This window comes from Hetaerina americana, unplaced genomic scaffold (genome assembly GCF_022747635.1).
Source record: "Hetaerina americana unplaced genomic scaffold, ioHetAmer1.1.p SCAF_3, whole genome shotgun sequence".
In the NCBI taxonomy this organism is placed as follows: domain Eukaryota; kingdom Metazoa; phylum Arthropoda; class Insecta; order Odonata; family Calopterygidae; genus Hetaerina; species Hetaerina americana.
In genome coordinates, this window is record NW_027286874.1 from 19,539,856 (window position 1) to 19,552,476 (window position 12,621).

At 42.1% G+C, this 12,621-nt stretch overlaps 1 protein-coding gene across 1 annotated transcript in view; it reads left to right on the forward strand.

Moving 5' to 3' along the window:
* The first annotated feature begins 3,160 nt into the window (after window positions 1-3,160).
* MESK2 (misexpression suppressor of KSR 2) overlaps window positions 3,161-12,621 on the forward strand; it is a 164,301-nt gene continuing 154,840 nt past the window's right edge. Inside the window, exon 1 of the mRNA XM_071587420.1 lies at window positions 3,161-3,659. Coding sequence (XP_071443521.1) covers window positions 3,508-3,659 — 152 coding nt within the window. The 5' untranslated portion in view covers window positions 3,161-3,507. The remainder of the gene's footprint in view (window positions 3,660-12,621) is intronic.

Genomic DNA, 12,621 nt, shown 5'->3' on the forward strand with positions numbered 1-12,621 from the left:
AAATCTTCCACAATTGGTGGATTATGCTAATTCGGGGTTGAAAGGCGGGAAATGACGAAGAACTAGCTTTTTTCTACCCCCGCCTACCAATCGTAATTTGGGACTCCGAGGAAAATGCTCCCGGAGATATTTGCCTCAGGCAACGTTTATGGCGGAAGGGATACTTTTTTTCGGTTTGGGAGGGGCAAATAATTTTTACCTGTGGAGGAAGGAGGAATGAAGGGAGAAAGGGTAGTGGTCCCTGGTCCATTGCTGCTTTTATTCCCTCTATCTCTGGGTCCTCGAGGGAAGGCTGGTTTGGGTTGCACCCGAAAGGGTTAGGTCTTCCCACCACAGACAAGGTACGAAGGGTTACCGTGGGATGAAGGGAGGGTCCGCGAGGAAGTTTGGGGGAAAAAATGGAGCGAATGTTTGGCGAATGCAGGAGAGGGGGGAATGCACGGGAGGAGGAGAGAAGACGGTTGGGCAAGGCAGCAGCAGCGGTGGGGAGACAAGAAAGAGTTTATATCTCCTCACATTACGATATCAATTTTTAAACTTTTTTTTTACGACCGCTCCCTCGCTGATGCCCTTTTATTCCTGCCGTTCCTCGACGCTTTCCTTCCGCGCCTGCTCTGTGTGTGAGTTTTTTTGCCCGTGTGTGCCTATGTTTTCCTGTGCATACGTGCGTGTTTGGGAAATACTGAGGAACGATAGTGTCTCCCTTCAGTGGCGCGGCGCACGTATTGTCTTAGCATCAGTGGCTTCCCCATTCCCTCTCACATTCCAAAAGGTGAAAGGTAAAGATATATGGGTACAGAGAGAGGAAGATGGAGGTCGGAGAATAAGACAGACCGAGAGAGGGAGAGATATGTAGGAATGGAAAGAGATTGCCGCAACGTTGCCTGAGGAGTTGTGGCGGGAAAAGGAGAGATGTGGGGTGGGGGAGAGGAGATAAAAAGACGAGGCATGAAAAAACAAGGAGGAACGAGAGGTGGTTTCGAGGAAGAAACGCCGAGAGCTCCGCGCTACGACAACACAATGGACGCACATTCGCGGGCGTAAGCACACGCGGATTGCACGCCTTCGGGGAAAGAGGAAAGGATGTGAAAGAACGAGACGGGGAGAGGAGGGAGTTAGCAGGCGGCGATGACGACGGTTAGGTTGGTCGCATCAGCTCCCCACGAACGGTTGACAAGGGAGCGGTTAGGTAATGGTAGGCATTGCCTGCGGTGGTGTGGGAATCAGGAGGGGGCAGGGACCATGGGGTGCCGGAGTTTGGAGGAAGGGGACTTGTGTTGAGGGGGAGAGAAACGAGAGGATAGATTGGCATTTGGATGAATGTGGGGGGAAGAGGGATGAAGGACAGGGGTGAGGAGATGGGGGGAAGGGCCCAAGTGATGCATGCAGTCTAAAAAATGCATCGGGAAGGGGAGTCGGTCTGCCAGAAGGGGGAGGAGGGAGAAGAGGAAGTGGAACGAGTGGTAGGGCATGGGGTATAAGGGTCGTGACGAAGCGGGGAGGGGGATATGTAGCAGGGGGGGCACCGGCGGGGGAGGGAAGGGAATAAAAAGGAGCGGGTGAAGGGAAGGGAGGGGATGAAAACCCACGCACGCAGTTACGCTCCGCGAGGCAGGCATTGAGCATTCCGTAGTTGCTAACTTCGGCACTACTTCTCGCACCGGCGCCATATTTTTTTCGATCGACGCATCCGTCCCTCGTCTCTAATGGACTGGCTTGCGGTGAATTCATCCACGCGTCACCGTGTGATTTTTTGAAAAAAGCTCTTCTTTTTCCTTTCACTCTTTAAGAAGGAAGTGACGAAATTTTTAACGCGACGAGAAAGCATGGTTTTGGAAAAGCTGCCGTCAATGTAATAACCACAAAGAGGGAGAGAGACAGGTGAATATGCCAATGTAGTAATTTTTGTCAAGGGTAAATCTTCCTATTCCGGTCCTTTTGTGGTCAATGCTAAAAATTCTACCTCTATCAATCGAAGATAGAATCTTCATGAATGGATTCGGACACGGTCAGTTGCGTCCTTGAGAGATACATCCTGAGGAAATCCACTCGCTTGAAGGTGGAATTTAAGAGAGATAGGGGGAGCGAGACAGAACAGACCTCATCCTCCTCGCATTGTTGTCTTCTTTGATCGGTTTCCTTCGTGACCTTCTCCCTCCCTTCCGCTTGGGTAGGACTCCATTCTTGAACCGCTGGATTCAGCCGCACGGTCGACGGTAGGAACCCTTTTAAAGATCTCCCCTTTACCCGATTCCTTGTATATAAAAAATCTTCCTGTTTTCGATCCTTTACCCTCCTCATTTCTCTCCTCTCTCCCCGGAGGATCCCCCCGTCACGTCCTTGCCGCGAGGCTCCTTCGTAAGCATCCTTCGAAGGCGGGCATCTTTGTGGCTGGTTCTTCTCTGCCTCCCGCCACCACCGTCCCGCGTCCTCCTCCCCAAACCCTCCCTCTCTCTCTCTCATCTCCCGCTCCCCTCTCTTCTCCCGACCGCTCACTTCTTCCTTCTGGAACCAGCTGTGAGCGGACTGTTTGTGGGTACTAGGTAGAAGGAGAAAGAGAGGAAGAGGAGGGACTTTGGGGCCCCGACTGGTCTCGCAAAGTGCGTCCAGTTCGAGAGTAGCGGACGGGGTCATTCCGTTCTGGACGTCCTAAGAGGTCGGTTGCTTGACAGAGCCCTCAGTCGTCCGCTCGCTTCTGCCGTTCGCCCCTTACTTCCCTTCTCTCTCCGAAAGCTAAAAAAACTCCATTTCCTCTCTCCTCCATCATTCCATCCTGAAGTCATCATTTACACCCCAGTTCTCTCTTATACGCTACGGTCTGGCATTCACTAGTTACTTTCTCGACCTACATATGTTTATGTAAATGTATATAATGTGTGTGTGAGTGTTTTTCTCCCGCCATCGCTCTTTTTCCTCCCGTCGCTCTCGAACGTGCTCCCCCGCTCGATGCTCTTCCCTCCGTTCCCCTTTAGTTGCACGAGAGCAGGCCGGCCGCCGTGCGTTCATCGCTCCTTTGCCAGCCCCCGCGTCTAAAATCGTCGACGGGAGAAGGGGGGAGGGGACGGGGGAGTGGGGGCGTGGAGAATTACGTGAACGTTTGCTGCTGCTCGCCGTCTTTTGTGTGAGTGAGCCGGTTAAAGCGTCGGCAGTGTGTCATCGTGAGCGAGAGAGCGATACGGTCGTCCCTCGGCGTGTGCCTGTCCGCGTGCATCTATTTGCACGAGCGTTAGGCGAAGAGTTTTAGTGAGCGAGGTGTTCCCCGAATTCGCTTCGTGTCCTTAAGTGGTGTGCGTGTGTGTGTGTGTTTCGTCGTCGGTGAGCGGTTGCACTTCGTACCGCCACGTTAGCCCACTCGCGGGAGCACCAAGGAAAGCATCTAGTGTATATATATTCAACGGAGTGGAATATTTTTTCGTTCCCGAAAAGGTCATCGATCGCTCCTGCCCGAGAATTACGTGTCGTGTACCTTAAGCGCCCGAAACATTTTTCTTCCGAAGAGTCGTCGCCATGATGACGGACATGGAGCTGAAGATGGGGGTGCGGGAGGACGTGGAGGAGTTGTCGGAGGTGTCTTCGTCGGCAGCCGAGGCCGCCTCGTCGTCGAGAGCCTCCGCCCTCGGTGACCACTCTTCCGCCCGCTTTGCGGTCTCCACTGGACGGTGAGTAGCAGTCCTCCTCGTGTCCTCCACCCTCGAGGACGGGGAAGTGAGGGGGGTTGGAAAGCGGGAAGGAGACGCAACAGTTGGTCCACCCTCTCCACCCAACCCCCCCCCCCAACCCCCGTCCCTCTCCGCAAACTCATCTCTCAATACTCGTTTCGATTGTCGAAAATAACCTCGAAAACATTATCCTTCATCCCACGGACGAGAAATTAATGTGAAATCGTTTGAGAGAGTTGACTTTATTGCGTTGGCGGAGCTATTTTCAGTTTTTGAAGAATCATGTACGGATGGGTGAGGTCATTTTTGGTTAAATAACTGGGTGAATGACGGACTTTCTTATTTTTCATGCTTCGGAATCATTTAGTTGTCCATCGTGCACTGTCGAACGCTTCATCGAAAGTCATGAGCCACATAGAAAAATCATGATTATATGCTATATTCCTTTCATTAATGTTCTCAATACTCCACTGACGTCACTGGCTCCCCTCCCTCTTCTAAACCTATCTTCGGCTGGGAAGCTATTTGATTGCGTAACCTTATGACACCGAGAATGACTTATAGCAAGGGTCGCAACAATAGTTCACTAATTTTAAATCATTTCAGGGATTAAGTAAATATTTAAAAAAGAACTGAACGTGCTTTTGTCATTTATTTCCAGTTTCCGGGCACTTCTCACTGGTTCGTTAAGGTAACAAGCTTGAATATATCGTATTATTTTATTCAATTACGCATATTATTAATCGTTAACTTGTAATCAATCCGCTCAAAGGCATATATACATGTATATCCTCCATAAAATATAACATATTCGCATGCTGTTCTCGATCATTGGTTCTTTAAAATACGCCTGTAGCTTAAATTAAAACTTTTTCATATGAAAGAGTATATTTGTGGTAAGATTTTTCTTCCATTGTAATAATCTGTTGAAGAGATTAAATAATCGGCTCTGAAACGTTTGACACAAATGTGCTACATCCCATCGTGTCAGCATGATTTACATACCTTTGTAACCTCCTGTTTTTTCCCTTCCTTTCATTGGTATGCTTATGCGATCACTCAAAAAGACAACATTTTAAAATAATAATTGGAAATGAATTTGGCATTCGAGTTGTATCCGACAGGAAAATGTTTTCCAACATAGAAATTAACGGCGGAATCGATTACTCTAAATACTCATCGATCACTTGTGACAATACTTTGAATTTCCTGACTGGCATGATTAAAATAAACCGTTAAAAGCAAGTGTGTCATTGCTCGGTTTACTTAGTATTTCTCCCACTGTAAAATGGCTGTAGATGTTGTACAGGAACACCAGAGAAGCTGACATCGAACCCAGCGCTTGTGCTGCTGGAAGCCGTTAGTCTCACAAAATTACAGTCCATATTCGAAGATGTAGGTAACAGGAAGAAGATAATACTGGAATAATGGATAAGATTCACAATATGATAATTGAGTAGAACTCTTTTTGAAATTCTAGCCACAGTCCGTGTGATATGTTTTGGCGAATCGGATTTCCCATTCGTGACTCGCTTAAAACATGATTTTCTGAATTCTTTCTCTAAGTCATCCCCTGCCACTGTGAGTTCCTTATTTTTTAACTCCACCGAGGCCTGACTAGGGTGTCTGCGGCTGTTATTATTTCGTTTTTCTTTGAGGAAAGTTTTCAAACTCCAATATCAGGTCAGTATGTATCTCACGAAAGTTTTACCTGGTGCGTTTAGTTTTATGAGTTTTTTATGCTGCCTAACTGAACCATAATTCGGGTTAATGAAGAACTAACATAAGAATAATTGATGGTGATATTTTTGTTTTCTAATATCAAAATATGCCTTGAGTTTTTCAGTTCCTCAGGTATTTGCTGAAACTCGTGGAGTAACATAGCTGTAAATAATAATTACCTGTTAATTTTTCACACCATTATATTTTGTATAATATTCCGCGGTTTCAACGCTTGTGCGTCATTTGCATGACAATAATCGAAATGGACGTTTTCTTCTAGTTTCCTTCGATTCTTAGTCAGCTAATCAGCTAACTCAGTGTATGTTTGGAATTAATGAGAGTGCGTTGCAAATTGTTTTGCCATTATTTCATATTTTACTCCTCAGCATGGTATCCATTCATGCAACTCATTTCCAACATAGATGAATTACATGGATTTACCTTATCTGTGATTTTCCCTCGTTTTCACCAGTTGAGTTTGGTGATGTATCGCCAAAAATAAAAGATTTAATGCGACCAAATGAACGTTGCATTTGTTTTATATTCACGTAAATGAGAATTAAATTGTTAAATACTTTTCATATGCTTATTCATGAAAGTTTTTACAACTCCTTCTCCAACTTGTAGTCCACATTTTTTGCTTCGTCGACATCGACAGTAAAGAAGAGAAAATACAGTAAATGTAATGGAGGAAATCATACGGAATTCAAATCAAGTAATTGGATTTCCTGAAATCGTTTTCATGCTTTTATGGAATTCATCATTACATCAGAGATACTGAAATCTGATTCCGTTGCCTTCATCACATCTGCATGACTATCGGTGGGATGAGAGAAACTTTGTAAAGTCTGGAAATGTTTTTGCGAAGTGATAACTATATTTAACATGAATATTGGATGGCAATGAAAAGTTCATGAGTTGACGATCCCATTATTGATTACTACGTAATAGGGCCCGAAACTTTTATTGCTGATTTTAGTTATTTTACTGTTTATTAATGATTCACAATGCGGCTTAGTAAGACTGGAATACTTTTAGTTGATTCAAATGGAAACAACGAAGAGAAAGTTTCAATGGTCGAAAGCAGTATTCTTTTCGCAGATATCTGTTAATATTGTTTAACAAAATGCGAAAAACAAGGTTTAAATCATCGCAAGGGATAGTAATAAGTCTTATCAGCGTTTGATTTTATTTGTATATGCACATATTAGTGGGTTTTTAGACTAATGTATGCATTATTTTCACTTCATAATGCTTATATAATAAGTAAAATGGTGAATGCGATGCAATTTTTTTGTTTTTTGGTATTTTTTATTTATAATATTGATGGCCTTTAAAATAATTCGTATTTATGTGAAAACTTTTGAATCTACCCATGTTGTCGGGCGCTGTTTAATTATTTGGTGATAACAATAAGAGTATTCTAAAATTCATTCATGATTACCATATCGCAGCATACCATAAAATCTCGCGATTTATTTGAAGAGCCTCCATATAGTCATTATCAAAGGAAAATCTATGAAAACGGTCGTAAATATTTCGGAGATGGCAACAGTGGAAATAGCATGGTAATGTTATTTCCACTGTACCAAGGCTCTATTTTATATAACGTCTGTTAACCTTTTTTTACTAAATATATACATAATATTTTAATGGAAATACTTATTTTGGCGCTCTAAATGAAATTTGCCTCCCAGCGAAGATAAGTATAATAAAAAACAACAGCGCTCGCGTAAAATGAGGCTGTTCGACTAGCGATATCACTCTTTAAGTATTTCAACCCATTATGATGACTTCTTAAGGCTATATTATCTTTTCTGCCCTCTTTACTTGGGAATCATTTACCCCACTTTAATTCGTAAAGTGATCGTTAATCGCAAAATGAATAATGCCCTAACGTGGTTGCTAAGTTTCTCACCTTCGCATAGTTACTGAATTTCCTTGGGAGGATACCAATAGAAGTGTCTGACTAATGATATATAGTATACTCCGAGCAATTTGCTTTCCCGATAAATGATATTTGAATCATAAAACTTGTTATGAAAGCACGATAAAACCATATTTCTATATAGTAATCGGTCCAAAAGTAGGTTTTTATGGGATAGGATAGAGCTCACGTCAAACGAAGCATTTCGATCTTATTGTTGTATTCACTGATTTAGGATATGAGAGCTATTTCCCTTGTTTCACCTACGGCATTTCACCAGAAGTTATGCCGTCCAGATAGTCGCGCAGCTTGGTTTTTAGGTCATAGTGCCCAAAGAAAAAGTCTGGATTCGAACCGGGTACGACCTAGTTATTAATCGAGCGTTCTATTCGCTCCGCTACTAAGTCGCGAAGTAAAGAATTGTAAAATAAATAGGACCTGAAATTCGTTGCCGCGGCCATATCGGGTATCTACGTATTTTCCTTTTAAAACCTGCATTTCGGTCGACTGGCTTTAGCTCTTTGAACACGCTCATGGATCATGTGGATTTAAGCCACAAGGATAACATAACAGAAATACTAAGAGACCAACCCTGACAGGTGCTCATTCTTCCCACGCAATGTATATAATCATTAAAAAATCAAACGTTATAATTTCTTCTTCCCTAATGCAAATAGAAATATTTTAAACTATACTCCAACACATGTATGATGTACTTGTACTTAGGTATGTGTCATAGTACATGTGTTCATATATGTGCAAATACTTAATGTATATAAATGAGTATTTGTGCATAGAAGGATGGTATCCTAGCATCTCCATCACACCCTCAAGGCTGGTTGCGTGTGTATTGTTTGGAGGTATTCCAGGAGTCTAAATATTTTGAATTTTCTATGCTAGGATCGAAATTTACGTGAACTCATAATCGTCAACAAGGATTATATCTAATAGCGACTAAAGCAAACTCTTGCGACGTCATTATTGCCATCTTTGAGAAAGGCCACATGTGACTCCTATTGCTTGTAGGTGAAATTCGAAACATTTGATTTTTTCTGCGTAGTTGAATCCTTGAGAGTTAGCTAAAAATAATTGTGAACTTATCGACAGTCAAAGACGGTGTAGCATGATGTCACTTGAGATAATTCATTCAAATAACATTTCTCCGCACATTATGGACAGCTTCAAGATGTATAAAACCTTCTCGAACCGTGCGTTAACTTTTAAAAATCCCTTGCCTATAAATGTTCTTTCGGAAAAATAAAGCTCTTAAACAGCTCCTACCTTTCTTAAAAAAATCCTTGAAGGTTCAAGATTCTTCCATTTAGAAGAAATGTTCAGAAATTGTTTTCAATGTATTCGTTCCTGCCGCAAGTAAATATGAAATTGAGGAATTTTCAAATACTCAACCTGTATTAAGTAAATTTTTGTAAAAAGTTGAAATAAGAGTTATTTTAGTCATGTTAATAATGTCACGATCAAAAATCATCTTTAAGTTTATCGTCTCCCTCTAAAATATTGTGAGGAATGCATAGAATGACTATCAGAATTACATTCAGAATAACGGCTCAGGAAAATTTGGTTTTCCTGACCATTAAGTTGTCATTAGTACCGATCATACGAATTCTCAATAATCACTCATAAGTATGATCTTAAACTGTGCCAAAGACATTACCTAAACTTATTTTGTGTATGTCTAATGAAATTTAGTTCATTAAAATTTTTAAATTCCAATATGGCATACGATAATGACACCAATATCTTTAGCGATTCCGATATACTAAAAACAAATTGAACAGAAAGTCGAATACATCGCCATAAACTTCAGAGGAATGGCTTAAAGTAGCAAATATTCATTCTACTGTCGATTCGTCAGAGGGCACTTTCAAAATTCAAAAACTGAAAGAATATCCATTGAAACTCACTCTTCTATTGGGATATTTCTTTCATCAAGAGATTCGTATTGCTATTCCTTTGGAAATAGACTTTTCATCTCATCGCCAAGAAGTCCGTGAGTGAGTGTGAGTGTTCGCAGGAATTCATGCGTCCCTACATACTGGGGTATCGGCACCCGGCCTCCTCGTTCCCTCCCAGATGCCTCTACGGCCTCGTATGCCTCTATGCCTCGATGCCTCTCTGCCTCGTATTTATATGGTCTCTCCCCTTCCTCCCCTAACCTTCGTGCACAAAACTCACATCCACTCTTTTATTCCTCGTGTGTGCCGGATTTTTTTCCGCTGCGAGCACAACAGCAGACGACCGACCACTTCATCGATCTACAATTTCCTCCATCCCGACTCCCACCCGCCTCCATCACTTCCGCCACGTTTCTCTCTCTCTCTCACCCCCTCCCCTGCTCCTTTCCTCCCTGCTCCTCTCCCCCTCCCTCGGATCCCCTCCGCACTATTTTCCACACTTTCTGCCGTTCCAACGGTCGATTTTGCTCCACGAGGTCACCATGCAATCGGTCGGAGTGATGGACGAATGAGTGCATCTTTCTACGTAGCATATGAGGACCAACAGCGAAGGGACAGTTGCCGAATATGGGCTGATCAGTAACCCGTGAGCACTTCTTTAGGACAAATTGGTTGGAAGCTGAAGGTATCAAGGTTGGTGAAGTAAGCTGTGAGAGAGGAAAAAAGTGGGAAAGACACCTGTTATGTCACACGCGCCCCGCCCCCTCCTCAATCCCTCGAGCCGTCGGATATCTTTTATCTCCTCACCTCTCAATTATTTCCATTCCCATTTCCCTCGGTCTCAAAAGACTGCATGCAAATGAAGCTCAGCCGGGATTAAGAGTCGGTGCCGGCCGAATAAATCATTAGTGTCTCCAGAAAAATCTCTCTTGTACATAGTCCTCTTTCTCTTCCCTCACATCTGCACCCGCGGGTCTTGATTCATGTGAACAAATGAGAAAAAAATCGCCAGCCGGGCGGATTCCAGGACACCCCGGTTCATTTCTTCTCTTTATCTTTGTCTCCAGCTCATTCCTCGGCAGTTCTCGAACTAGAGTATCGACCCGTGAATATTTGTTCCTCATGGAAAACACGGGAGTCACGAGAAACTGTTAAGTGGAAAGGCGTTTGAGTCCTCTCTCCATATGCTTCGAGTCCTCGCGACTATTTCGGGACTTAAAATATTCTTCACTCTTTCTTTGTGCAGCAAAATATAAGCTATAGTTCCGTTGTCCACTTCATCTCCATTGAGAAGAAAAGGTTTCTCGGTCACGTCCTCTGAGTACGCCTTAGAGATGACAAAAGGAATCTCTCCGTACTGTGATTTGTAGCCTATTTTTTAAATATATTGGTTCCTCCCTCATTATTTTAGTGGCTTTTCTTCAGCCCTCACGTTTTCAGTATTTACTTCTTTTAAATTTTTGTCGCCTTATTGAGCACTTGCTCAATTATATATGCATCGGTACAATCCTGTCTCCCATTTTTCTTGAACTGCGGACTATATTAGAATTTGATGGTTCAATGACCAGTAACCTTTGTGCCTGAGAGTGACCCCTCCGAAGTAGTTTCGTGGTATAAGGTCAATAGCCCGTAGCAACTTACGTTTTTCTAAAAGTAGGCTAAGTTTAGGATATTTTCCAACGAGATCACTCATCATTTTTAGTCCTTCATCGAGAACTTATGGATTATAAAAAGGCGAACTATCAATAACTTCTTCCCTCATTCGTTAATTTATCAAACTTATTGTCATCTTCGTCACACAATAAAATGGGTTTTATAATGCCATTTCCATCTTTTGATGTCGCTTTTTCCTTCTTTGTATCGTAAATATTATAAACAATAAGTAAAAATACTATTTTAAATAAAAAATAAATATCCACATTTATGAATCTTTCGAAATTAATCTGAGATTCCTACGTATTCGTAAAAGCAGCTGGGAGGTCGACATAGTTTCCACCGGCTTTTAGCTATGTTTTTGTCGCATTCCTTTCAATCAGGTTTTCTTTTTACCCTAAGCTTTTTTTAATACTTGTTTACTCCTTTTTTACGATAACACCTATTTTATTCATGTTTTCCTTGAAATGTTCGACGGTCTCTATTGAAAGATTTGCATGAAATATACGTGTTCTCCTCATAATATTTGTTTTCGATTCATTGCAAAACTGAGAAAAAAATATATTTTTCACAGATCAGAGATAAATGCACATGTGAAATAAATATTCGTGATGCTTATTTTGCAATCGCCTTTTTGCTTTTCTTTTCAACTTTTATGGTTTATATCTTAAATAGTTTTGGATTCATTTTAAAATGATTCTCATTCCATCGTCCTTCGTCCGACATGCGTTAAAAGTTGTGTGCAACTTTCTGTTATTTTGCCAGCTAACGTCCAGTTACCTGCCTACTTCGGCTAACTTCCAAGTGTTATTGGGCACGAGATGTAAGGATGCCAACACACTCGAAATTGGCGCGTTTGATCAGTAGTCTCAGCGGTATTAGTTCGACTTTTTTCTCTTCGTCCGTGATTTCCTTGTTTGTTCAAACAATTCTAGCCGGCCTCCCCTGGTTGAACGCCTGTTTAGCGGGAGACCGCTGGCGATGATTTCGGCACACGAAACCCGCGGCAGGACATCAAGAGTTTTTGAAAGACCGTCGAATGGGCAGGCATACGGAAACAAAATTCAAGATCTGTTGAGTGAATGTGTGTCTTTTAATAACGTTTTATACGTTCTTTACGTTTTATTCATTTTCGTAGCTTAATTGTTTCTTGGCTCTCGCCAGCATCTCAAAACATGTCTCCAATATTTTTTTTGAACTCATGGAAATGTAATTTAAAGTATGTATCTCATTACAGCAGCTAAATATTCAGACATTACCCTGGTAAAAATTTGACCTATTTGTTAAATTTTCAAAACCGTTACAGGGAATGTTATTCAAAGGAAGGAATGGTATAAATGATATATTTGTTGTCATACCGGTAGAGGAATTTCGAAAAAGATTGATCGAATCTCAAATAAGACTGCTCAAGCAATATTGTTGCCGTTAATGCTCATTGAGTTTATATTTCGAATTTTTTTATCATATTCGCTCTATTTTCGATTCTAATTACCACCGCAAAATGAAAACCACCCCATAAATGACACTCGGATGTAGAGAGGTACTGAAATTACTCGATGTGAGCCTTGAGGAGAGCTGCAGGGGCTCCCAAACGCAAGTAGTTTTCGAATTAGTTTGCCAATGTTGCACTCATCGGGATAAAATCTAAATTTCTCTTAAGTTCGGCACTAAACAAGGCGAAATATAATGAAATCCACATGATTTATATTTGTCCATATGAAGACGACATTTTGGCTTGATATAGGAA